Source organism: Choloepus didactylus, chromosome 4, assembly GCF_015220235.1.
Source record: "Choloepus didactylus isolate mChoDid1 chromosome 4, mChoDid1.pri, whole genome shotgun sequence".
NCBI classification, from domain to species: domain Eukaryota; kingdom Metazoa; phylum Chordata; class Mammalia; order Pilosa; family Megalonychidae; genus Choloepus; species Choloepus didactylus.
The window spans coordinates 121533292-121558981 of NC_051310.1; the positions used below are offsets into that span (position 1 = coordinate 121533292).

The 25690-nt window shown below is 37.2% G+C and overlaps 1 protein-coding gene across 1 annotated transcript in view; it reads right to left on the minus strand.

Moving 5' to 3' along the window:
- AQP9 (aquaporin 9) overlaps positions 1-17934 on the minus strand; it is a 51531-nt gene extending 33597 nt beyond the window's left edge. The window contains exon 1 of the mRNA XM_037833854.1: positions 17546-17934. Within this exon, the coding sequence (XP_037689782.1) occupies positions 17546-17656 (111 nt within the window). The 5' untranslated portion in view covers positions 17657-17934. The remainder of the gene's footprint in view (positions 1-17545) is intronic.
- Between the last annotated feature and the right edge of the window lie 7756 nt (positions 17935-25690).

Sequence of the window (25690 nt, forward strand, 5' to 3'; positions counted from 1 at the left end):
TATTAACTTACAGTCACCGTGGGAGTAAGTGTTATTATCTCCATTTTATGGATGATGAAATTAAGGCTCAGAAAACTCAACAACTTGTCTATTGTTACATAATCTTAAAGAGACAGAGCTGGTATCTAATCCCAGGCCTGTCTTAGGCAGATGACTGTGCTCTTCAGCATGACACAGTGGATGGAGCAAGAGGTTATCAGAAGCAACCAATGCTCCCAAGAATTTGTGGATATATTCAGGGAGGACATTGGATTTTCCAGGGGATGTGGGATGGGGGCGCTAGTCTACTTGTGCATTGAAAGTAAAGAGCTATCTGGGAAGGGTGAAGGACTTGGAGATCTAGGCAACAGTCATCTGTTACCAATCTATCCAGGATGAAAGGCTGCACTGTAAGCCAGATACATCAGGCCGAGGAGAAAGAATGGAGGTTGAAGCTAATCTGGGAGCTTCCTTGTAGTTCCTGGTCTTTGTGCCTTGATAAAGTGGCTTTTCTGGTGACAACAAATGTGGTCACCCTGGTTCAGAAAAGACCCAACACCTGTGCTTTTCCACCACAGCTTCCCAGTGACTAGAGAAAAATTCTTTTCAGCTCCATTTCCTTCTCTTTTTCAGAGATTGAGATATGTTGGTGATTAAGACCAGCTTGTTAAATTTATGTTGAAACTATTTTCTTGATTTCTATTTGCCTGACTTCCAGTTCTTCTGAAATAAGTGACTTCTACTAGCTGACCAAGTGCTTACCAGTGGAAAACTTGACCAAAAAGCAGAGTTAAGCCCATTTCTCTCTTGTTCTTTCTTGCTACCTCCTTTCCTCACAGTGTCCCCTGATTTGGGGAGTGTCACCAGAAGGCACACTCACATGCCCAAACTTTCTTAATACTGGAAAGTGAGCAGACTGGGGTGGGGACACTGAGATACTGCCAGGATGCATCTTTCCACACTGACCAACCATACTCACAGGCCACATAGATTTCTTGTGTTGTGGTCAGCATTTGGGAGACTTATTTAACATTCATTTCCATTTTCAAGACCAAAATTCAAAGGGGGAAAACATAAAAATAATAAGAAAAAAGACCCAAGGGGCCAAACAATTCCCCCACCCCCATCTGCCCCTTTTACTGAACAAGAGCTAAAGAAGTAACCCAGGTAGCCATCCTAAAATGCCCTGATACCTCCAAATTTCACCTGGCCAGTGTTTATTTATTATCGTTCTTTAAAAAAATTCTTTTCTAGGAAGATAATACACTCCTTTAATCCAGTAGTGCCTGTTCAGGGCACATTTTTTCATATGCACATGGCTGCACCAATGCAACTCAAGATGTGTATGACTGTTTGAACATGTATGTTGACGCAGTTCTTAGAAATAGGTAAGGAATACATTTTAAATTAGACATATGTTCAAGTAGATATTTTGTCACTAAATGATAGAAATGTTCATAAAACAGAAGTCAACACTGGAAGAGCATGTCTGTGGCAACATTTGCATTTTAAATAAACTGCTATATATATATATAGTCATGTAGTCCCCATAATAACCTGATGGGGAGGAAAATTCTCCTGTTTTTATCTAAAGAAACCAATAAATTAAGTGATTTGCCTGAGGGCATACAGCTAGTGAAAAGGTCTTTTTGAAGCCACAGTTGACATTTGAGTTCAAAGTTCATGTTCCCTAGCCTACGCTAAACTGCTTTCAACTCCCCCTGAACCAAACAAGTAGTTTGTCCAGATTTGTGCCTCAGAAGTCTGTCTTTCAAAGAGATCAAATCATGGGAAATTAAAATTCCCAAGTCTGTAAGCACCTCCATCTTGGATTTGCCATTCCCTCAACAACTCACACATTTGTCCTTACGTAAGTACATTCAAAAATCTAAGTGGCAAACATGGTGCCTGTGATAACAGGGATGCAAAAAATGAGACACAGGTCTCCCTTGCAGACCAGTGGGAGAGATAAGATACACAGCTGTAATGCAAACTGAGAAGTGGTAAGAATCACAAGGAAAGTATGGATGAAATGCAGCATTGTCATAAGATATCGGCATGTTATCATTAAAGACTAACTTAAGCATTTATGCCTGGAGAAAGTGCACGGAGATATGAGTTTTCATAATCCAACCTTACTAACTAAATGGTAGTAATTTTGACATTTAAGTCTCCCCACATAATCTAATCACTTGATCAATTCTTTGAGAGCACAATACTATTAAATCTGAGATACATTGATAAATGTACATGAGGTATAACAAATTAGTTTAATGGGGAACTAAGCTATCGCTTCTGATATTGCCTAAAATAAAAATGGTTTGCTTACTATTATCTCACTCAATCTCCCCAGGGGTAGGATGCAAAAGGAAAGGACCACATTCTTGCACGTATGGAAATTAGATTTTCAATAGCCAGCCTCATGTAAACAGATGCTACAAAACAAAAGGATTAGATCCTCAACATCTTTCCATTTGCCCTTTTCAATAAGAAATATTTAGTCTTTGAAGACTGTGGTTAAGGACAACTTCAGAGTAGAGTTCCAAAATGGTGTCCATGGCTGAAGGTATCCTATGAGTGGAATTGACCCATTGATGTGTTTTTGTTTGTCCAACATGGTAATTTCTCTTTAACTTTGGAAATTGTTGCCAGTATTTAAAAATAGAAAAATGGCACGTAAAACTCTGGACTTCTGACTACCTTGAAAAACTGGAAAACCCGGTAAAACCTTACCATATTCCTGCTCTGCCACCATGGAAAGCATCTGAACAGTGGATGCATCCCCCCCACTCCCTCCAGACAGGGCATACACTGTCCACTTCTACCCTAATCCCACTTTGCCCACCTCCCTCATATATATTATCTGCCTGGCCTGAATATGCTTTAGGCTTTTGACTCCAGTCTTAAGGTCTGAAAGGAGAAACCCATTTAGTTTTTGATGCCAGTGATTTTGGGGCCCTTCAGAAAAATCATGGTGATAATTTACCCAGGCTGAGATGCAGCATAGCCTCCTAGTTCCTATTGGAAGGATCTGCAGCTGTCCTCAAATGAAGGTCCAGTTTCAGGCAAAACTTTCTCTAAGGGGGTGGTGACAGAGAGACCATAACACATAGTCCCCATTCTTGAGAAGGGAGTTACCTTGGGGTTTGCCAGAGGCTCTCCTCCTCCTGTAAACATTTTGCTTTTTGTAACTGGAGAAGCAGGGAAACAAAGACCAATCTGTCAGCAGTCTTCTCTGCAAACCTTGGTCATCTAGCCTGTGCTTTAAGTATGTGTTATTTGAAGAACGACATCCTATCTTACCTGTCCATACATACCTATTCAATTTATGTCACTGTACCCATTTGAACATATGATAATAATAGTAACAAGAACAGTAATTTTATCAAGTGCTTTTTATGAACTAAACACTTTCCATACATTAGTCCATTAGTCTCTACATTGACCCTATGAGGCTGGTGCCCTTACTATCTTCAGTTTACAAATAAGGAACTTGAAGCTTAGAAAGGTGAAGAGAATTTCCCACATTCACACAGGTAGTAAGTGATAGAGTTAAGGTTTGACTGCATACAATTTTCTCTACTGAGTGGATAAATGAGCCTATATTTGCAGCATGTGTAATTACCATGTGTATTAGTTTCCCAGCTACTAAAACAAACACCATAAAATTTGCTGGCTTAAACAATGGAAATTTATTGGCTCACAGATTTAAGGTTGGAAGAAGTCCAAAATTGAGAGCAAGCTGATGCTTTCTCCAGACTTTGGCATTCTGGAGCTGGCTGCTGGCAATCCTTGGGGTTCCCTGGCTTTTCCATCACATGGCAATGCACATGGTGACTTCTTCTCCTTTCTCTCCCAGGTTCCATTGACTTCCAGCTCCCGGCTGCTCCCCATGGTTTCTCCTTCTATGTCCAATGTCCTTTGCTTAGAAGGACTTCAGCCATATTGGATTAAGGCCCACCCTCATTCTGTTAGGGCACACCTTAACAATATCTTTAAAAGTCCTATTTACAAATGGTTTCACACTCATAGGACTAGGGGTTGGGGCCTGAACATGCCTTTTGTGGGAGACATGATTCAATCCCCAAAACATGGGCCAGGTATTCTCATATACATGACCTCAGTTATTCAACCCCATTACTTAATCCCCATTTAAATGATGATGCTCAGAAAAAACTGAGTGACTTGACAAAAATCAGATAGGTAATAAGTGGAAGAATCCAGTCTGGAGTCAGGTTCTCTGATGTCCAACGCTGTGATCTTCCTATGGGTCTATTTGTTCCCTTTATTAGGACAGAATGCATATTTATGCATGGCTTTCCAGGCAGTTAGTTTTCCAACTGGAAAATAAAACTAATAAAACTTTCTCAGTCATAACAAAAATTGTCACAAAGAACCAAGACTGAAACCTAAAAGTTCTGGTTAAAAAGAAAGTATTTGGTGGTGTGCAGCCTGAGAGAATAGCAGGATGAGATCAATCATCCCTCAAGAACGAGCTGTACTTGAAAAGTGATATTAGGGTCAGCTCATAAAAAGAGAGGAATCTGAGATTTGGGAACCAGGTGAATGGGCAAATGGCCAACCTCAGTGCTCTCCAAATTGACTCTCCAAGAGTACCAGGAACAAACTCAGGCCTCAGAAATGAAAGATGATTAAATTTCATTATTTCTATTAAGCTGAAAAGACCATTGCTCTCCTTTGCTGACCCACACCAGCCATTCACATCCCTCAACTCACCCCAAATAATGCTGATCTGGACAAGAACTTGATCATGATCTCTGGACCCAGATAGAAACTATATAGAAGTTTACATTTAAAGTCATGTGTATTCATATTAGGAGAACTGTGGGTATGTGTGTGGTGTGAGGGTTGCTGAAGTCAATTCTCCCTCTTTACAGAATGACACAACAATTTCAAATACACCTCAGGTCACTCTCAATCTGGAAGATCCCTGAAGACAGAGGAGTTCTGGGGTCTGATTTGTTTCTCAGATTCATTCTAGGTCCTGCATTTCCCAAAATGTGTTCCACAGCTCATCAATCCCATGAGATGATCCTCAAAAAAGAGGTTTTGTAGTCAAGGAAGTCTGGGACAGCTGTATATTCTATTCTCCTCTTGGAGATTTACAGCAAACATCAAAGGCCCTCATAATTTCCATAGTCAAGAAGTCTGTTTAACTTAGGTTAAGCCAGTGTTTCCCAAGTATATTTTTTTCACTATATAGCATCTAATGAAACTTGTGTTCTTCAGCACACATTCTGAGCAACTCCCTAAAACAACTGGAATGGCCAAACTTCACTGTGGGGAGTAAGGAGTTGAAGAAGATACACATTAAGTTGTACAATTTTTAAAATTACAAAAGGGAATAAAATGAAATATGATAAATTCATCTACTTCTCACTCCAGATGCCAAACTCCAAATATTCTCCACTCTCAATACTTTCTTGTATTTTCTTTCAAAAATATGATATATATGTGTTTATACAAATGGTAATATTTTATACATACTATTCTCTGCATGCTTTTTCATTTTGATACCTTATAAAGTCTTTCCATATCAGCATGTAAAGATTGGCTTCACTATCTTTAATGGCTTATACAGGATTCCATTACATGATGCATCCCATATCTTTAACCAATTGCTTCTTGAGAGATACATAGATTTTTTGGGAAGTTCCTGGTAAGAAAGTCTGAACTTCCAGATAGAGTCTAAGGCATATGGGTTGATTTGAGGCTGAGAAGGACTCAGGTCACTTATGTCTTGATTGGCTATCCTGGGTTTGTGTCTTAGCATGACTTGCCAACCTAACAAGAGTAAGCAGAGCACATGTGTTAGTATATTTTTCTCCTAAAAATGTTGCTTTGCTTTGCAGGTTCAGTGACCTTAACAATCTCATCCCAGACATGAAATTAGGTGCCCCCTAGCTGTATGGAACAACCCTCACTGTAGGGTTGTTTTAGCAATTTGATTTGTCCTAATATTCATTGTCTCTGTTGTATAAGGCTTCTCTCCCTGGCATCGCATTCACTCAGTGCTGTATCTTCATTGCACGGCTGATTTGTAAAAACAAGACAACTTCTGCTCTCATTCACATGTTCTCCTTTCTTTCTTGTCAAGTAAAGGGAACATGTTGCAATGGGCTTTGCTACTCTAAAGAAAAACCAACTAAACTCACTTCTGGAAAGTGAAAAAAAAAAATGCTTCCCCTTTGCAAGTCAATGAAAACAACAATTTTTCTGGTTCAAAATTAAAGCTGAAGGATCAAAAGATGAATTCTGTTTGGTGAATGACTTTTGGCTACAAGAGTCTCCAGCCCTTAGATCAGTGACCCAAAACAGACTTCTCTCCCAAGGTCCTTTGGAACTGTGAAATTTCCCAGCCTAGTCTGGTTATTCGTGTTCACTGATGATGAGGGGAAGCCCTGAGGAAAATCCCACTCCAGCTGACACTGACTTGAGGTCTAAAGACTCGGATGGAATCTGCCTCACATTGAAGAAGCATGGAATCTCTTAGTCATTCATGGCCACATGTCCCACTTTGGGAGAAAGAGAGCAGATAGCTGCTTTTTGCGGATAGTGTGCTTCAACAAGACACCTATGTTCAACAATCTTCTTTTTACAGTTTTCCACTTCACAATAATCATTTTCAGTTAGTGATATACTTAATGAACATGGAAGAAGCAAATGTAAACCTGCTCTGGAAGAATAATTCCACAGCTCAGGCTATATGGAATTACCATGGAGAAAAGTAAACTTCCCTAAAGAGTTTACAATACAAATTTACAAAACATGCAAGGAAATGCTCGTCATGAGTGAGAGTAAGTAGCTAAAACAAGGAGGATCATTAGTTCTCCCAGAGCTTTAGATTAAAAAAATCATAAAAATACTATATTTATATTAGACTTTAGTGAATTAAAGAGATAAAACAAATGATAAAAGAAAAGAAAAAAGAAAGCCAATTAAGAAAAAGAACAAAACAGAACTTCTAGAAATGAAAAAGTATTAATGAATTAAATACTCAATAAATGTGTTAAACAGATGATGAGATACAACTAAACAGGGAATTAGTGAACTGGAAGGTATATTCAAAACAACTACACAGAATTCAGCATGGAGATGTTAAGAGATAGAAACAAAAGAATGGTTAACAGACATGGGGAAATTTTGAAGGGATCAAGCATATATACAAATATAATACAAAAGAAGTTCTAAAAGGAGAAAATAGACAGGGAAAGAGGCAAGGCGACAAAGCTGAGAATTTTCCAGAATTCTTGAAAATTGCCAGTCCTTAAACTGAAGATAAACAATGAATTCTGAGCCCTCCAAAAGAAAAATATGGTCTCTTCCAGCCATATTATAATGAAATTTCAGAATAAAAAACAAAGAGAAAATCTCAATAACAATCAGAGAAATGTAAATTATTAAGGACAAAAATTAGACTGACAACAGACTTGTCAAAAACAATAATAGAGACATTGGGATGACACTTGAAAAATATCAAGCCAAAACAATTATCAATTTAAAATTTCATGCTCAGCTAATATATCTTTCAATCTTGAGAATGAAATAAAGACATATTCGGGGAAACAAAGACTGAAAGTTTATCCCTCATACACCCCTCCTGAAAAAATTCCTAAAGGAAATACTTCACAAAGAAGGAGAATGCCTCTAAAAGAAAGAAATGGATGTATGCTATAATAATTAGCAAAGAAACCGGCAAATGATAGCAAATTTAAATAAGAATTCACAATTAAAAACATTATTGAATAATAGTGATGACTAATGAGGATGGACTTAAAATATTAGACAACAATGAAAAGTAACATGGAGAGGTTGATTGGAATTAAGATTTTAAAAAATCTGTGTGTTGTCAAGAAGAGACGTTGACTTACTTTAAACTTTGTTAACTCAATAATGCATTTTTAAAACTTAAGGGCAAATACTTAGAGAGTAGAAAGGACATATAGAGGAGAAAAGGAAGGAATAAAAAAAGTTTATCAACTCAATAGAAGTCAGGAAAGGAGAAAATAAACAAAGAAAAAGCCTGGTATAGAAAATGAAAAAGAGAGAGAGAGAGAAAGAGAGAGAGTTGATAGAATAAACCCAAATTTATTTGTATACATAACAAATAAATATAAGAAATTAAACTCATCAGTTAAAAAACAGAGATTCTCAAACTGGATTTTAAAATTCAACTATAAATTTTCTACAAGGGACACACCTAAGACATAAAAACTCAGAAAGGTTGAAATAAAGCTTGGAAAATGAGGTTTAGGAAAAGTATTAACCAAAAGAAAGCTGGTGTATCAAATTAACATCAGATAAAATAGACTTTAAGGTAAAGTCATTTTTAGAGATAAAGATGGTCATTGAAAATGATGATAAATGAAACACATCACTAAGAATATATAAGAAAACTGAACCTGTACACCTCAAGATCTGAAACAAAACTTAGCAAAATTGTGGGTTTAAGGTGACAAATGCACAAGCCTAAGAATAGTTTTACAAGCTTCTTAGAAATTTATCAAGTAGACACAAATTAATAAGATACAGAAAGTTTGAACAAAAACTCAGCAAATTTGATTTAATGGTTATAGAAAGAAACTTGCATACCATAATTAAGGAACACATGTTCTTTTCAAGCACAGGGGAACATTTACAAAAATTTACCATATATTAAATTTGTCTTGATAAATAATCAAGGACTGATATCATTTAGACCCTTTTTTCTGATTATAATGAAACAAAATTAGAAATTAAAAAAGATAATTCTCAAAATTAATGTTAAAAACAAATGTTAAGGTGCATTTACAGATATTGTATGGATTAAAGGAAAAAAAAATCAGTGAAAACATAACCCATTGAAAATTCCAAGAAACATCTCAAGAAGGACTTGGAAGACAAATATAAAGCCTTAAATGCACATACTGTTTTGAAAAGCATCAACAAAGTATATTAGATAAAGAAAACCAGGTAAACTCAAAGAGGAAAGAAGGATGTAAGAAAGATCAAAACAAGAATTACTGAAGTGGAAAATAAAAGAAAACCACCTTAAGAATTAAAAAGAGTACATAATCACAGATCCAGTAGAGAGTTAAAAAACCATAAGCAAATACTATAAAAATCATTTTAAAATATTATTTTCAAAGTATTAATTTTCAATGCACTAATAATTTTGAAAAGCTGCATTTGAAAAGGCAGATGAAATACAATTTTCTAGGAAAAATATAAATTGTCAAATTGAATCAAGAACAGAAAATTTGAATTAGACCTATAACTTTTTGGGGTATCTCCTCTCTCTAAGACTCTCTCCCCACAAATAATCTTTGATAAACAGGTAATCTCCATTTTATAAAAAGTGTTCCAGAAGATAGAAAAAGAGGAAAAGAACTCCAATTCATTTCATGAGACTAATAAAACCTTGACAATAAAACTAGAAAAGGACAACACAAGAAAAAGAAATTACAGATCATATCCTAAATAAAACATTGCAAACTAAATGCTGCATGATTAGGTAAGAATGATTTAACACTAAAAAATGTATCAATGTAATTTACTGCATCAACAGATAAAAGGAAAAATCCATGTGCTCATTTCAATGATGCAGAAAAGATATTTGAAAAAATTCAACAATCATTCCTAATGAAAAGATTTAGCAAATGAGAAATAGACAATAATTATTTACTCAAGTGAAGAATGTTTACCAAAAATCTGTAGGAATTATATTCTTTAAAGAAGATGGTTCTTTAAAGTTGGTAATAAAACAAGAATGTCTACAATTATAGCTTCTATTAACATTGAACCAAATACTGTAAGTATAATTAACAATGCTGAGTGTGAGAACAGTTGAAAGGGGAAGGCTAGGGTCATCATGCATGTCACTAGAAGGAAGGCTAGCGGGTAAAACCTGGGACTGTTTAACAGTGAAACCGTAGTTTCACTACAGGTGAAATGACTGTAGTTAACTACAAATGTAAGAACGTTCTTACATGAACTGGAACTAACATACATCAGTATTAGATGTTAATAATAGGGTGGTATATGGGAAAAATTACAACTAGTGCAAACTAAGGACTATAGTTAACAGTAACACGGTAATATCCTTTCATTTATTGTAACAAAGGCCCTATACCAAAGCTAAGTGTCAATTATAGGAGGGTATGGGGGTGTGGGGTTTTTGTTTGTTTGTTTGTTTGTTTTCAGAAGAAATGAGAATGTTCTCATATTGATTGTGGTGGTGAATGCCTCACTATGGGATTATACCAAGAGCCACTGATTGTATAGTGTGTGAATTATACACATCATTACACTAGAGGTTTTAACTAGAATAAGATAAGAAGAAGAAATTAAATATTTAAGGATTAGAAAGAAAGAAAATAAAAGCCTGCATTAGTCTCAGAAAAAAATGCTTGTCTAGCTCAGTGGTAGTCCAATAGAACATTTGGCAGTAAGGAAAATGTTCTATATCTGTGCTGTCCAATATGGTAGCTACTAAGCATTTGAAATACAACTAGTGAAACTGGGGAACTGAACTTTTAATTTTATTTAAGTTTAATTTTAATTTAAGTAGCCATATGATTAGTGGCTATCATATTAGACAGTGCAGGTCTATACAGAGTATCCAAGATAATTTACAAACTTGCTTGAATTAGTCAAAGAGTTTAGCAAATTTGCTGAATACAAAATCAATATATAAAAATCAATATTGTTCTTAAACCCTAATAACAGGCAACTAGAAATTATTTTTTAGAAATTATTTTTAAAAAGATAGCATTCACAATAGTCACAATAACTATAAGGTGCCTAGAAAATATATCTAACAAAAGATACATATGAGTATACAAAGTAAATTATAAAACTTTAATAAGGACTATAAAAATCAACCCTACGGATGAAGAGCTATTTCATGTTCATGGATGGGAAGAGTCAATATTCCAAAATGTCAGTTCTACTGAAAATAATATATAAATCTAATGCTATTCCAATTGAAATCTCTACAGGGTATTTGTGGAACTTGATGAACTGATCCTAAAATTCATGGGAAATAATCCAGAGCAACAAATGGCCAAGAAAATATTGAAGAAAAATATCAGATAACGAAAATTATTTATAAAGTGATTTTAACAAAACTTATGGGATTGGTGCAGGTTTGGGCAAATAGAACAATGAAATCAAATAAAGTCAAGACATAAAACTACATATATATGAGAACTGGAATATGACAGCTATCATCAAAATCAATTGAGATAGGACAGACTGGTCAAATAATGGTACAGGGACAATTGACTATTCTCTGAAAAGAAATAATAGACATCTACTTCACATCATACATCAAAGTAAATTCTAGTGATTTAAAGACCAAAACATGAAAGTCAAAATATTAAACCTTAATAAGAAATCATAAAATATCTTTAATGTCTAGATTTTAAATAAACACCAACATCCTACAACCAAAAAGAAAAAGTAACCCACCAAGAGACAAATGCGCAGAGGATATAAATAGGCAATTCTGAAAGTTGAGCAACCTCATGGATAATTAAGGAAATGCAAATTACAACTGCAATGAAATTCTATTTCTAGCCATCAAAGGGGCAAATATATAAAAGTTGAATAATACCAACAATCAGTCAGATGTAGGAACCTGGAAACTCATTTGTGGCTGCTGGGAGCATAAGTTTGAAAGCACTTTGGCGAACAATTTTACAATACATGTGAAGTTGAAGATATACCTAGGACCACCAAACCACAGCTTGGTGTATGCTCAAGAGAAACTCTTGAACATGTGCACACAGGTGTCCATTGCAGCAGCATCAGTCATCAGCAACATAACTGTTTATGTGGGAAATGGATAAACAAACCACCACACTGCACAATAGTTAAAATGAATTAACTCCATCTCTATGCTCCTAAATGAATCTCAAAAACATGTCTTTTGGGGAAAAACTCAAGTAGTAGAAGGTATATAAGCTATGATGCCATGTACATAAATTCAAAAACATACAATAGCATGTATTGTTACCTTCGACAGTAGTAAAATTTCAAAAACATCCATGAGAATGATAACGTCAGCACAGTGAAGAGAAGCCAAAGAGATCTGATTCTAATCCCAGCTCCACCACATACTTGCTTGTGGGCAATTTGCTTAACTGTGCTAAACTTTCATTTCCTCATCTGTAAAATGAGAATAATTCCTTTCCCTCATGAGATTTTTTTCAGGATTAAAGAGCATCTGGTGTATGAGGTATGTTCAATAAATGTTAACCCCCTTTACCCACTCTTGTCCTTATCACAGTATTTGAAGAGGTAGAGCTAAGTGTCAACTCCTGCTTCAGGCCTGTTTGTATCCCCCAGGAGCAGAACCCTCGGTGCAAGTGTTTCTACACGCTCAGATTTTGAACCTTCGACTTTCTTAAAGTGACAGAACACTCCGATACTGAAGTACAAATCCATGAAGAACTGAGAACTGAACATAAATCACAAGTAAATAACAAGAAGCAGATAGGATTGACTGTGGAAGTTTTCATTGATTTCCTCCTGTGAAAAGAGCATTTGACAGAATTCTGTGAGACCGTGGACAAGACTCTATTCTCTCTTCAGAAAGATGCAGGGGTCAGACAACTGAGACCACTTCATCCCAAAGCCAGGCTGTGAGGCTGGAGGACAATGAATCCCTCCACATCTTGGGCAGACAAGCCACCAGTGGCCTGAATCCACCAGGGCACTGCTGAGAGGAGAGACTTCCTGTTTACCACCTGTTGGCAACCTGACAGCTCTGGCTCCATGGGATTCCCAATCCTGGCCATCCCAGGTGTGGAGTAGGGGACAGTTTGGCAATGGAATAAACTAGACCCAAGCAGGGAAGAAACAGAGAAAGGGTGGGAGGCTATCAAGTCAGAAAGCAAAAGAGAGTCTCTTGAGGCCCACTTCCTGGTGGGTCCTTTGCTCCTAAACCAAAAGGGTGGTCTCAAGGAGAATCTGGAAAATAGAAGAACTAGAGAAAAACACCGGTGCTATGCATGGGACCAGGTGAACACCTCAGATCCCTGGTGCTAAAAAACATTTCAAGAGGGTTATAGGTGATGGAGATGTCCAAAAATACTATGCTAGCACATCATCTATAAAATTTCCTTACCATGATCACTTCTGTCCTATATAGGATCTTGTCCTTTAATAACCTCTATGGTCCACTGCATTTTAGGCTAACAGGTTAGTAAAGTTCTCTTGGGCTTTCACCTGAAAGGAGTTAATCCTCATCAAATGATAGCACATTAAGAATGACTGGAGTCAAAATGTCAGCCTTGCATTCGTTGGCTGGGTGACATTGGGTGAGCCTCTTAATTATGTTACACCTGATTTCCCACCTGGCAAAATGGAGTTGATCACTGTTTTAGTTTGCTAATGCTGCAGAATGCAAAACACCAGAGATGGATAGGCTTTTATAAAATGGGGGTTTATTTCACTACACAGTTACAGTCTTAAGGCCACAAAGCATCCAAGGTAACACCTCAGCAATCGGGTACCTTCACCGGAGGATGGCCAATGGCATCCGGAAAACCTCTGCTAGCTAGGAAGGCAGCTGGCGTCTGCTCCAAAGCTCCGGCCTCAAAACGGCTTTCTCCCAGGACGTTCCTCTCTAGCAAGCTTGCTCCTCTTCAACACATCACTCCCAGCTGCACTCCGTCTTCTCTCCTTGAGTGAGCTCATTTATATAGCTCCACTGATCAAGGCCCACCCTGAATGGGCGGGGCCATGCCTCCATGGGAACATCTCATCAGAATCATCTCCCACAGCTGGGTGGGGCACAGTCCAAGCAAATCTAACCAGCACCAAAATTTCTGCCCCACAAAACTACAAAGATAACGGCATTTGGGGGACACAATACATTCAAACCAGCACAATCACCTTCTGTCTATCTCCATGGAGGATACTATTCTGAGCTCCTCGGAGGAAAAGTACAATGGAAACCCCAGGCCAGTGCGAGCATAAGGGAGGGCAACTGAGCTGTGTGCTGATCAGGAGAAGAGGTGATTGTCTCAGCCAGTGCCTCAGCTTCCCTCTCAAATAAAAAGGGCCCCATCCTATCTCAGAGCTGTCTACTAGTACTTGGGATTCTAAATAATGAAATAGACCAAAATTGTACTGAATTATGCCCTGCACAGTGGATGTCTCCTCCAACTTGGTTTATTTTACTCTAAAAGCCACCTGTATATTCTTCTGTTTCAAGAACATTTGAAACAAATGCCCCTGATATATAATAGGCCTACTCTAAGATCTGAGGATACTCTGTAAGAGCAGTTTTAAAGCCTTAGAATTTCTATAGCCACATATCTGAGAACCAGCCGAGAAATGAATGACGAACTCTGTAACTCTGGCAAGGAGGGAAGTTTTGTCATCAAGGGACTGGGGAGGAGACATGTAAAACACTGCAATGCCTGAAACTTCTCATATACCACCCCACTTCCTTCCCTCCTACACTGCCCACTCCCCCAACCCTTCCGTAGCCTGTGTCCCAGGCCTCTGCCCTCTCTATTTCCCCTTCAGGACACAGATCCAGAGGAATACTTTTAGCAGAATTATTTGCATTTTTCATTCTTAGTGATGCTAAGAGGTGGATCTCTAGTATAGAAGCTTGACTGTGTGAGCAATGAATTTAATGTCTTATCTTCTCCACTATTGAAGTAGAAGTTGCGTACTCTGAAGGCCACCTTGGAAGGAAGCTATTCTACTTCAGGAGGAAATATGGTGGTTTCTTGGGTTGTTCACCTCAGCATCTTCAATAAGATGAGCTCTGTAACCAAGAATCCTGGAAAGTTTGAAGACAGAAGAGGGTACCTGGAATAGCAAAGAGGGAATGTAGCCCCTGTGAGAAATGACTAGAGATCCTGAGAAGTAAAGACACTTGCTTAAGTGTACAACAGAAGGGCTGGTCTCATCCATGTGCACAACAGGTAAATTAGAATGGCCGCAAGTAAATAAAAGGTAACCCATGGCTCCAATCTGTGGAAATGTTGAGGCAGAGAGTCTGATTCATCATCTATCAGGGACATTGCAAAAGGGATTCCAGCAATGGGAGTGGAGAGCATAGGTTCTGGAATCAGAAAGAATCTCAGTTCTTTGCATTCCTGGCTTGGGCCAGTCACTCCGTCTCTTTGAACGCTCATGTCTCCAACTGTTTATGGCTGATAATAAAGCTTTCCTAATGCAGCTATTGTAAGGATTAAACAAATGTATCAAAAGAACTTAACACACAGAGGGTACTCAACACATGCTCCCTGTCCTTGCAGCTCAAGGCTTCTAAACCTCTTCTCTCTGATCGGAAAGATGCACTGCAAACTTTTTCAGACACTAGCAAAGCTGAAAGGGCCTGGCTATCCAGATGTCTAAAAGGCTAAACTGGAGCTAGTTCTTTGGCTTATGACTAGTTAATGTTAACATTAGTTATAGTTTTACAAAGAATTTTTCATGGATTTCTCTTCCCTTAATGTTGCCAGTAGGCTTTATTATTCATTTACACTGTGGTATGAGTGAATGTGAGATGCTTTCCCTAAAAGCAATTTTTTGAGAGGAAGGAGAAAAATGGTAGTACGCTGCCTGGGTCTAGGGGAGAAACCAACTTCATGATTTGAAAAACTGATGAATCCTGCATATCCTCTTCTATCTTTTCAATGTCCCCATTCCTCCCTGCTTTATCATCATGGGAAGATTTTTATGGGAAAAAGCAAGGAATAAATGTACATTTTTCCAATAAAGCAGAAATAATTACTTTGGATCACTTTTGATTTAGGTTTTATTGATTAAATAATTATTGTGTTTGTGCAGAAAATTCTTGTTTACCCATTCCTACAAACCTCCACAAAATCTAAGCCTATCTTCCCAATTATGGATTTCATCAGGGTCCACTTTGAAAATAAATGTGCAGTATTTCAGGAAATGACTAGCATTAGCCAGAATATACTAAGTTTAATTTTTTAACATACAATAATATTAAGATATTATTTCTTTAACTCCCACCATGAATACTATGGGGCAAGTATTCCCCTAGTACCAGTCGCAGGAGTAGAATAATGAAAGGGTGAAAGCAACTTTCGCCTTCTCAGTTCAGGAGGGATAGGGTTATGAAACATGTTGTCATTAAGAAATAAAGAGGTTGTTAACTTTAAAGGTTGTGAAAAGGATGTTTATTTCACTTCCTCCTCTTTTTTTTCTGCAGAGTACTAAGAACTGTAGCTCTATTTGCTTCACTTTTCTGCACTGCAGGTCATTATGGGGCTGAATCAGTCTGCAGTGGAAACCCCTCTCTTTGGGACACGATTGTCAAGTAACTTGACTCAAGGGTCTCTGCCTTGCTGAGGGTGATTTTTCAGTAAGCAGTGAATGGAAATCAGAGGAGTCGTGGGCTCGCTCTTTCTCTTTTTCCCATCTAACTTCTCCTACCTTAATTGCGATCAGAGCAGCAAGAGCTTATGGACAAGGGAAATACAGAAATGCAAGGAATTGTCCATAACACCTTGAAAATACTTGTGTGAATCAGGAAAAGAAGAGGCTCTTAGAGACCAGAAAACTTTGACTCTTCATTTTCTACCAGTTCAGTTTTCTGTGTTCACATTCACGTGTATCAATCTCCACTTTGCTGACACAACTTAAGCTCGTTGTACTTTCCTCCAAATTATTATGTATTCACCCAAAGCAAGGAATTTTTTGTGCACAAAGTTTGCTGGCAATTCTCTATAACCATAAGAAAACTTAAATTATTGATATCCAGAGTAGGGAAGCTTTAAGTAGGTTTTTATTTTTAAAGCAAGTTAAAAACAAATGTTGCCATACATTTGCTCCATAAATGGTCTGACTCCAACTAAAAATGCAGGATCCAGACAACAGAGGACTATGCGGCAAGATGAAAGCCTAGAGCCCACACCACTTAAGAAAACTTTCCAATCTCTTATTAATAGCTGAATAAGTCTCTGGACAAAATCCTCAAGAGATTCTTAGAATCATTCATATCTAGAAGGTTCTTGAAACTGTCTAATTAAAGATCTTTGGAGATTAGCTTGAGTTAAATAGAGGAAAAAAGGATACAAAATCAGGAGCTTGACTATGGCAAGTGATCTGACAATATAATATTTGCCAAGTACTTACAGTAATGACCTGTTTCTTGCCATCCATAATTATTGACTGCCAATACTTATTTCAGATAACTGAGTTGCCACAAATGCATGTGGAAAGCAAATAGGGTATAAATTAATTAATCAATGAGAAAAATTTCAAACAACTGACTTTTTATATCACAAAAGTCATTTTAGGGTCTGAGTAAATCCTTGAAATGAAGCAAATGCTTGTTTCCCCCTCTTCCCACCTCCATAAACCTTTGTGGATAAATGAAATGAATTAATGAAAATGCAATATTGTGGCCACTAAAATAACCAAACAGCCTGGAAATAACCTGTTGTTTCTGGAAAGAAATGACTCCAATAACTAACTTTAAAAACAAAATAAAACTCTCTACCACCAGCTAGGCAGATAGGGAGGCATTATTTAGTCAGAATTCAGGAAATCAGGAAATACTTACAATCATAATAAACGTGCCCAAGAACTCGGAGAGTGTTTCTTTAGCTAAGCTGCTCTTCAAGGCTAGTTTCTGCTTGAAGCTCTTTGCCTTCTGTCCCTTGTCAGACTGCATCTTGGGGCTTCTCCAAGGACCACTCTCTCCACCAATATCTGCTTGTTCTGGTCCTTACTTTTCACTTGAACATGAAAATGGATATTCTGACAACTCCTCACAGATTCCTGGAGATGTCTGGTGAGATTCTCCAACTATACAAACACTGTCCCAATTGAGGCTGTGACTTAATCCTCTTCTGGTAAAACTGCCATCCCCTGTTTGCTGTTGTTTGTTTGAAATAGCAAGTCAGAACCTGAAATCCCCCAAATGATCCTTTTTTTGTGCCTGATAGATTAATCATTACCTTTATTCTCAGAGTATTTTTTCTGTTTTTTTTTTTTTTTCTTCAGAAATGAGAAAAGAGAGGTTGCGCTGGTTGTGTTGCCAAACCACAGAGATGGGCTCCAGTCCAGAAGAGATTTACATATTACACAATTGTAGGCTTCTGATTTTTTTTTTTTTTCCTATTCTGAAGTGGGTGGTTGGGGTGTAGTTTAGAATTGTCAAATCAGATACATATATATCCAGTGTAAACATTCTTTTCTGAAGTTTTCATGCACATTGGAGAATATGATAGGGAATACAGATTTACTGTTCTTCCAGATTAAGAACTCTCTTTTTTCTTCTAACATCATTTCAGAGACTTCATAATACCACCCTGAGGTTGGTGAGAACCACTGCATCCATTTTAGAGATGGAGAAATTAACACAGTGAGACCACTGCAAGTATCACTTCACAGTCTGTGGTACACGATGGAGTCTACACCTTGGTTATTGAAGCCGGACATCATCTGATGGATAGTTTGGGATCCAAGAATCAGGAAAAATAGAGAAGGCAACTTCTTGAGTTGCCTGGTAAGTCTTTCTTCTGAAGAAGCATTCTCATTTGAAAGCCAAGTTACTTCTCTTCATTTGGTAGGAAATACTTAGGCAAAATACCTAAAAAATAAACAACAGCAGCTTGAAATTCTATACTGAAATATCACTGAGATCAATCTGAGTATATGTCACCCCAATTAAACAAGAAAGGGGGGAAATACACCCAAACAACGCTCCTAGTTTATACCAGTTAAGTTTGATGAATTAATATCCTTGCTCCTTACAGACAAACAAACTGCATTTTGGACTATATTCTTGTCCTGTCAAATATTCAAGCCTTGTTTTCAAATCTAGTTTGTCGGAAGAAACAATATCCAGCAGTAGTATCTGAATACCAAAGCTGTCCCATGGAATTAGTACCCACGCTGTGTCCTTCCTCCCAACCCTCCCACAGAGAAGCCAGCTCTGTTTCAGGCCCTGTCCTACCTTTGCAGGAAGCTGCCGTTTCCAGCTGAGAAGGTAGGCAGGAAAGGAGGGAGGAGAGAACCAGGGAGGGAGAAGGACAGGACATGGAGAAAGCAGCTTCTGAGAGTCCAAGGGCAGAAGGAGATGCCTAATCTGCAGGTGAAACTTAGAGTTTGGGCCTAAAGAAGTTATGACTTGCCCAGGGACTCATCATTTCAAAGCCAGGACTAGAACTCAACATTTTGGCTTGAACTCCTGTTTAAGTTATTATGGACACCATTGTCTAGAAGAGATGTCTATGACCACACTTTACCAAGTCCCAGTGGATGGACCAGAGAAACAGGACTTAATTGCAGTGACTACAACTAATACCACACAAAGATGTTCCTTGGTCTCTTCCTCATTCATCTAACAAATATTTATGGCATATTCATTATGTGCCAAGCACCACACATAGCAAAGGCACTCAGGGTTCTTGGCCTCCAAAGAGCCTAGAGTCTACTGGGGAAGACAGACATAAATGAAATAATCACACACCACAAAATATAAAACCACAACTGACATGTGTGCTATAAATATAGGGAATATATTTCAATGAAAGAATATAATGGGGGAATTTTGCCTTGTCAGAGAGATACCTGATGCTTCTCCAAGGAAATCATGTCTGAGCTGAGATCAGAAGGAAGCCTACAGGCTAACTATGTGAAGGGTAGAAAGTATGCATTTTCAAAGGCTTTGGGGAAGGGGACAGCGAGATACCTATCAAAGAATGAAAGCAATCTACTGTGGCTGGCCTCAGAGAGAGTGAAAGAGTTGCAAAATGAGGCTGGAGCCATGGGCAGGAGCCAGACCATACTGTGAGGCTTATAAGTCATGTTTAGGGCTAAAAGTGGGGGTAAATCATTTGGGTGGCTTAAGCAGGAACACGAAGCCATTATTTTTGAGCTTTGTAAGTGTCATCCTGGCTGAAAGGTGGAAAGGAAATTGGAGGGGGCCTAAAATGGACATAGGTAGACTACTTAAGGGGATATTATGGAATTCCAGAACTGGGTGTTAGCTTTGACAATGGAGAGAAATGGAAGGATTCAAGAGTTAGTTATATCTTAAAATTGAAAGGACTTGGTGGTGGACTGGATACAGAAGATGAGGAAAAATGGAGTCTTCAAGGGTGATTCCTTGGTCCCTGGCTTGCAGTGGAAGGTGATGCAAGGCACTGCCAGAGGAGACACTGGAAGTAGACCAGGATTGCAGGGGAAGATCATAAATTCCTCTTGAGCAGATTGCACTTCAGGAGCTCTCTGGTGTTTCTGAGAGGTGTCAGGTAGGAAGTGACACGGTTCCAGTGTTCAGAGGAAGGATCTGTTTGCTTACAATGGTGATAACTGCAGCCAGGGATAAAGATGAGGTTACCTAGGGAGAGAGTTTGAAGGGAGCAAAGGCTGAGCTTTAGGTACTGAGCATTTAATGTTTGGGTACAGTAGGATGAAATATTTATTATTTCTTTTACTGTCACCTCCATTATATGCCTTACAATCTTCAATTTTTCTCAAATATATTTTGATGTGTAGCACAAGGTAGGGCTCTAATATTTTTGCCCAAATATTTTGACAAGTTTTCCAACACTATCTGATTTGAAATTCCATCTCTCCTAAATAAAAAATTCCCCTTAGTAAAACTGTAATTTTAATTACTCTTATCTTGTTACACTTTTTGATATATTTCTGGCAGAGTAGTCCTTCCTGTCATTATTTTCAAACATTTATTAGCTAGATGAACAGTTTTAAGTTGCATCTCCTTCCAACTTTAATTAAAGAAAAAAGCATTAAATTTATAATAAAGTTGCGTAAGTATTGAATTTTCCCATTCATAAATATGGTCACCTCTCCATCTATTCAAGTAAATTCTATGTCCCTAAGCGAAGTTACACATTTTCCCCACTGGGTCTTGCAAATTCTTGTTGAGTTTATTTCTAGGCATTTTATTTTTGTTTATATTTATTTTTGAAATCAGAATGAGTGCACTTCTTTCATTCCCTTTTCTAACTAATTATTACAAGCAAAACTATTTTTGGGCACATCTTGTATCTGTCCATCCTAAAGAGTTTCTTATAGTTTCAAATAGGCTTCTAGTTTATATAGTGAACATTGTTTCTTCCCTACTCAATATCTATTATACCCTCTTTTTAACAGTACCAGATTTCATTTGAAAATATGTTCTTTTGCTATGCAACTATGGGTCTTGTGGAGAAGGCTAACGATTCCCAGTTCTAATAGTAAATACTTATTATTCTAAGTATATTAGAGACATTTGTCCTCTTGTGAAACTGTGCCTGGTTCAAGAATAATAATGCAAGTTAATTTGGGCCAATGAGATTTGAGAAGAGGCTTGTTGGGGCTTTAGAAAGGAGTTCATGACGTCTATGAAAGCTATAAAACCAAGTTCTCTATCATCTACTGGACATGAACAAGAAAGTTTGTAGCCCTAACCATTATAGGTAGTTATCCTGTCACTTTGGGAGGACTAACCTTCTAATTATGTTGACACAAAGACTAGCAGAACACAAAGATAGGCAAAACCTGAGACTGTGATAACATCACCAAGTTCCTGGATCAACCCAACCTTGGATCTACTCCATCTCTGGGCTTCTAATTATGTGAGCCAATAAACTTTCACATTGTTAAATCAGTTTGAATAGTATTTCTGTTAATTTCAATATTAAAATGCACTAACTGAATTCATTATCTTGGATTTTTGAGGTATAACGTAACATAATATAAATAATCATCATTTAATCTCTTCTTTTTTTAATATTTATACAAGTCATTTCTTTTTCTTTTCTTGTTGCATTGGCCAAAACCATTGCAAAAATGTTGAATAACAATACTGAGAAAAGGCATCTTTATATTGTTCCTGAATTTAAAGACAATGCCTCTAGTGTACCCTTTATTAATTTTCATGTTCCTTATTTATCATGCTAAGATAATTTTTTATTGTTGGATTTTATTAAATGTCTTTTGGGAATTTAGTGAAAAGATTTTATCTCAAAAATTTCTTTTGTTATTCTTTATGTCATGAATTGATTACAGTTGAACCAGCCTTGCATTTCTGGAAGGCTCTCTAGCTGGTCATGATAAATATACACACACAATATCCTAACTAGGTCAGGCCCACCTGGGATAATCGCCCATTTGATTAACTCAAAGTCAACCGATTAGGAACCTTAATTACATCTACAAAATCACTTCCATTATATAATAAAACATAATGATATGAGAAATGTTCCAATTTTATATTCACAAGTCTGCCTCATACTCAAGAGGAAAAATTTATGTATCTTAGAATTCTTCCTACCACACTTACCTGTCAAATTCTGAGCAATACATATTCAAATCTTCCACCATGACTATGATTTTGTCAAATTCTCCTTGTAAAATTGGAAGTTTTTGCTTTATATATGGCAATGCTATGTTGCTTGTGGTAGCTTTGTAATGTGTCCACCTGTCTAGGCTGAATAAATTTGGTTAGGGTAGGCCAAAAGAGAGATTCTTGTGCAAGATTTGGAGAACAGAATTGAAGCAGCACCTATTTTGTAGTTCACAGGTTGACATTTGTCTGATGCCTCACCTTGTTGGTATGGCAGTGGCTAGATTTACAACCACCCCACCTGCTTCTAGATCCTGCTTTAGTTTCTCTGACTCTTGGGCCAGGTGTGTTTAGCTCCAAGTGTCCCAGCTTCTACAGGAAATCCATACCATCAAGGTCAGAGTCAGCACAAGTTGACACAGCTTTTAGTCTATCTTCATAAGCCACAGATTGTGCTTGTTGGATCCAGCTTGTTCTTGCTTTTCCCCAGTTGACATCCATCTTTCCTTCTCAAATGCCTGTTCACTGTATTTTAAGCTCCAGCATCAGATGTGAAGAGAATTATTTTGGTTTTCTAGCTGCCAAAACAAATAGCATACAACAAGAATGGGTTAACAACAAGAATTTACTAGCTCATGGTTTCAGAGGCTAGAAGGCTTGCTTCCTCCCAAGGTTGGTATCTTCTGGCTGACCAGCAGTCTCTGGGGTTTCTTGACTTTTCCATCACATGGCAAAGCACATTGCGCATCTTATTCCTTTTCTTGTAGGTTCCATTGACATCTAGCTTCTGGTTGCTCTCCATGGCTTCATTCTCCTCTGACTTTCACTTTACTTATAAAGGACTCCAGTAATCTGTATTAAAGCCCAACCTGTGCCCAAGAGTCTCCTGCTGCATGCCTCTTTGTTGCTCAGATGTGGCCCTCTCTCTCTTAGCTAAGCTAACTTGACAGGTGAAATCACTGCCCTCCCCGCTTCATGGGATCAGACACCCAGGGGAGTGAATCCCCCTGGCAGCGTGGAATATGACTCCCAGGGAGGAATCTAGACTCGGCATCATGGGATGGAGAACATCTTCTTGACCAAAAGGGGGATGTGAAAGGAAATGAAATAAGCTTCAGTGGCAGAGAGATTACAAAAGGAGCCGAGAGGTCACTCTTGTGGGCACTCCTACGCACAATATAGGCAACCCTTTTTAGGTTCTAATGGATTGGAATAGCTAGCAGTAAATACCTGAAACTATCAAACTACAACCCAGAACCCTTGAATCTTGAAGATGATTGTATAAAAATGTAGCTTATGAGGGGTGACAACGGGACTGGGAAAGCCATATGGACCACACTCCCCTTTGTCCAGTGTATGGATGGATGAGTAGAAAAATGGGGGCAAAAAAAACAGGCACCCAGTATTCTTTTTTACTTTAATTGTTCTTTTTCACTTTTATAAGTGAATTAATAAGTGAATTTCAATTAATAAGTGAATTATAAGTGAATTTCACTTTTATAAGTGAATAATAAGAATTTTTATTCTTATTATTTTGTGTTTGTGGTGATGAAAATGTCTAAAAATTAATTTTGGTGATGAACACACAACTATATGGTGGTGCTGTGAACAACTGAATCTATGCTTTGTATGACTGCATGGTATGTGAATATATCTCAATAAAATTGAATTAAAAAAACAAAACAAGCAAAAAAAAAAAAAAAAACTTAAGTACATCAATCAATACCTTAAGAGAATGGGTTATATTTTATCTGTTTCAATAAAAATATTAAATAATATGTCCAAAAAACAAAAAGCCCAACCTGATTCAGTTGGGCCACACAGTAACTGAAGCAACATCTTGAAGAAATTGTATTTACAGTGGGCTATACTCCCCAGAATGTGGACCAAGACCAAAAATATGTCCAAACTGGGGTATGCAATTCAATCCACCACAACAACAATCATATAGAGACTGCTTAACCAGCTCCCACAATTGTGTAAAGTCAAATCTTTTATATATTAGCGGTTCTGCTTCTCTAATTGAACCCTGACAGATACATTGTTTTGTATTTATTTTCATGACTATGACTATTCTTTATGAGTTTCATCTTTTATCAAAATAAATTGTTCTCTTTCACCCATGTAATGTTTTTTGTCTATAGTATATACATTACATACTATCAACATTGCCACCCCTGCTTTTGTATTTGTTTGCTATATCTTTGCCCATCCCTTACTTTTCAAACTGTTTAATAAAAATTAGCCCTGCGTTACATTTTTGTAATGCAGATCTAAATCTTTTGGAGTCATTTTGGAATCTTTTGAAGTCATTTATTTTAGTACTAAAATGGAATTTTACAAAGAGAAATGCCTTTAACTATATTCCTGATTTCAAGTGATTCCTCTCTAAGAGATTCTTTTATATGGGTAACTTTAAATAGAGTCAGAACAGGGAGGCCATGGTAAGCCGATAAATCAGTACATGGTTAGTAAATGAGAACTTTTTATTTCAATTATAATCTACAACTTTTAAGTGTAAAAATACAATTTCCAACAACAAATATTTTAGCAAATGTAGTTTCTGCTAAAATTCATATTCTACATGTTGAAAGTTAGCAGTCATTGGAAATTGAAAAAAACTCATCATTGCAGGAAAGGTTTTGCCCTTTTTAATAAAGAGAAAATCAACTGTATGATAAGATTCAGAATAAAGAGTAGATATAATAAAAAATTTTGTAGCTGGTATGTAACTAGCTGCTAGTCTTCCCTCTCACTGATATAAACAAAAGCAAAATGCTACTCTAGTGCTTTGCTACTCTCAAAATTTATGTCAAATTTTATGTCAAAGAAACACATTTGGAACTTGTATTAACTTATTTCTGGAAACTCTTCTGAATCCTTTGTGTGGATAATTGAAATTAACAGTGAATGGCCTTCCTATCTTCCAGCTCTTCCTTTCTAATACAACCTTTAGACTGTTATCAGCCATCATCCTAAAACACAGGTCATGTCTCATTTCTCCCCTTTTCAATATACTGTAGAATAAAGTCAAAATTCCCAGGCCTAGCATTCAGGGTCCTCTATTGCCAACACAGGGTTGAATTTCTTACACAAGGCACAAAGTGTACAAACCATAGAAGAACATGTTGACATATTTGACTACATTGAAATTAAGAACATCTGTTTATGAAAAGATAACATAAAGGGAGTTAAAAAAGATTTGGAAGGAAATATTTGCATCACACGTAACAAAGGACTATATCCAAGTATATGTAAAGTAAAAGTAAGCAACCCAATGGGAAATTGGATAAAATATCTGAAGAGGCACTTCAAATAAGAAACTCAAATGATTAGTAAACATATAAAAACATGCTCTACTTCACTAGTAGTTGAAAAAACTGTAAATTAAACCCCAGATACCAC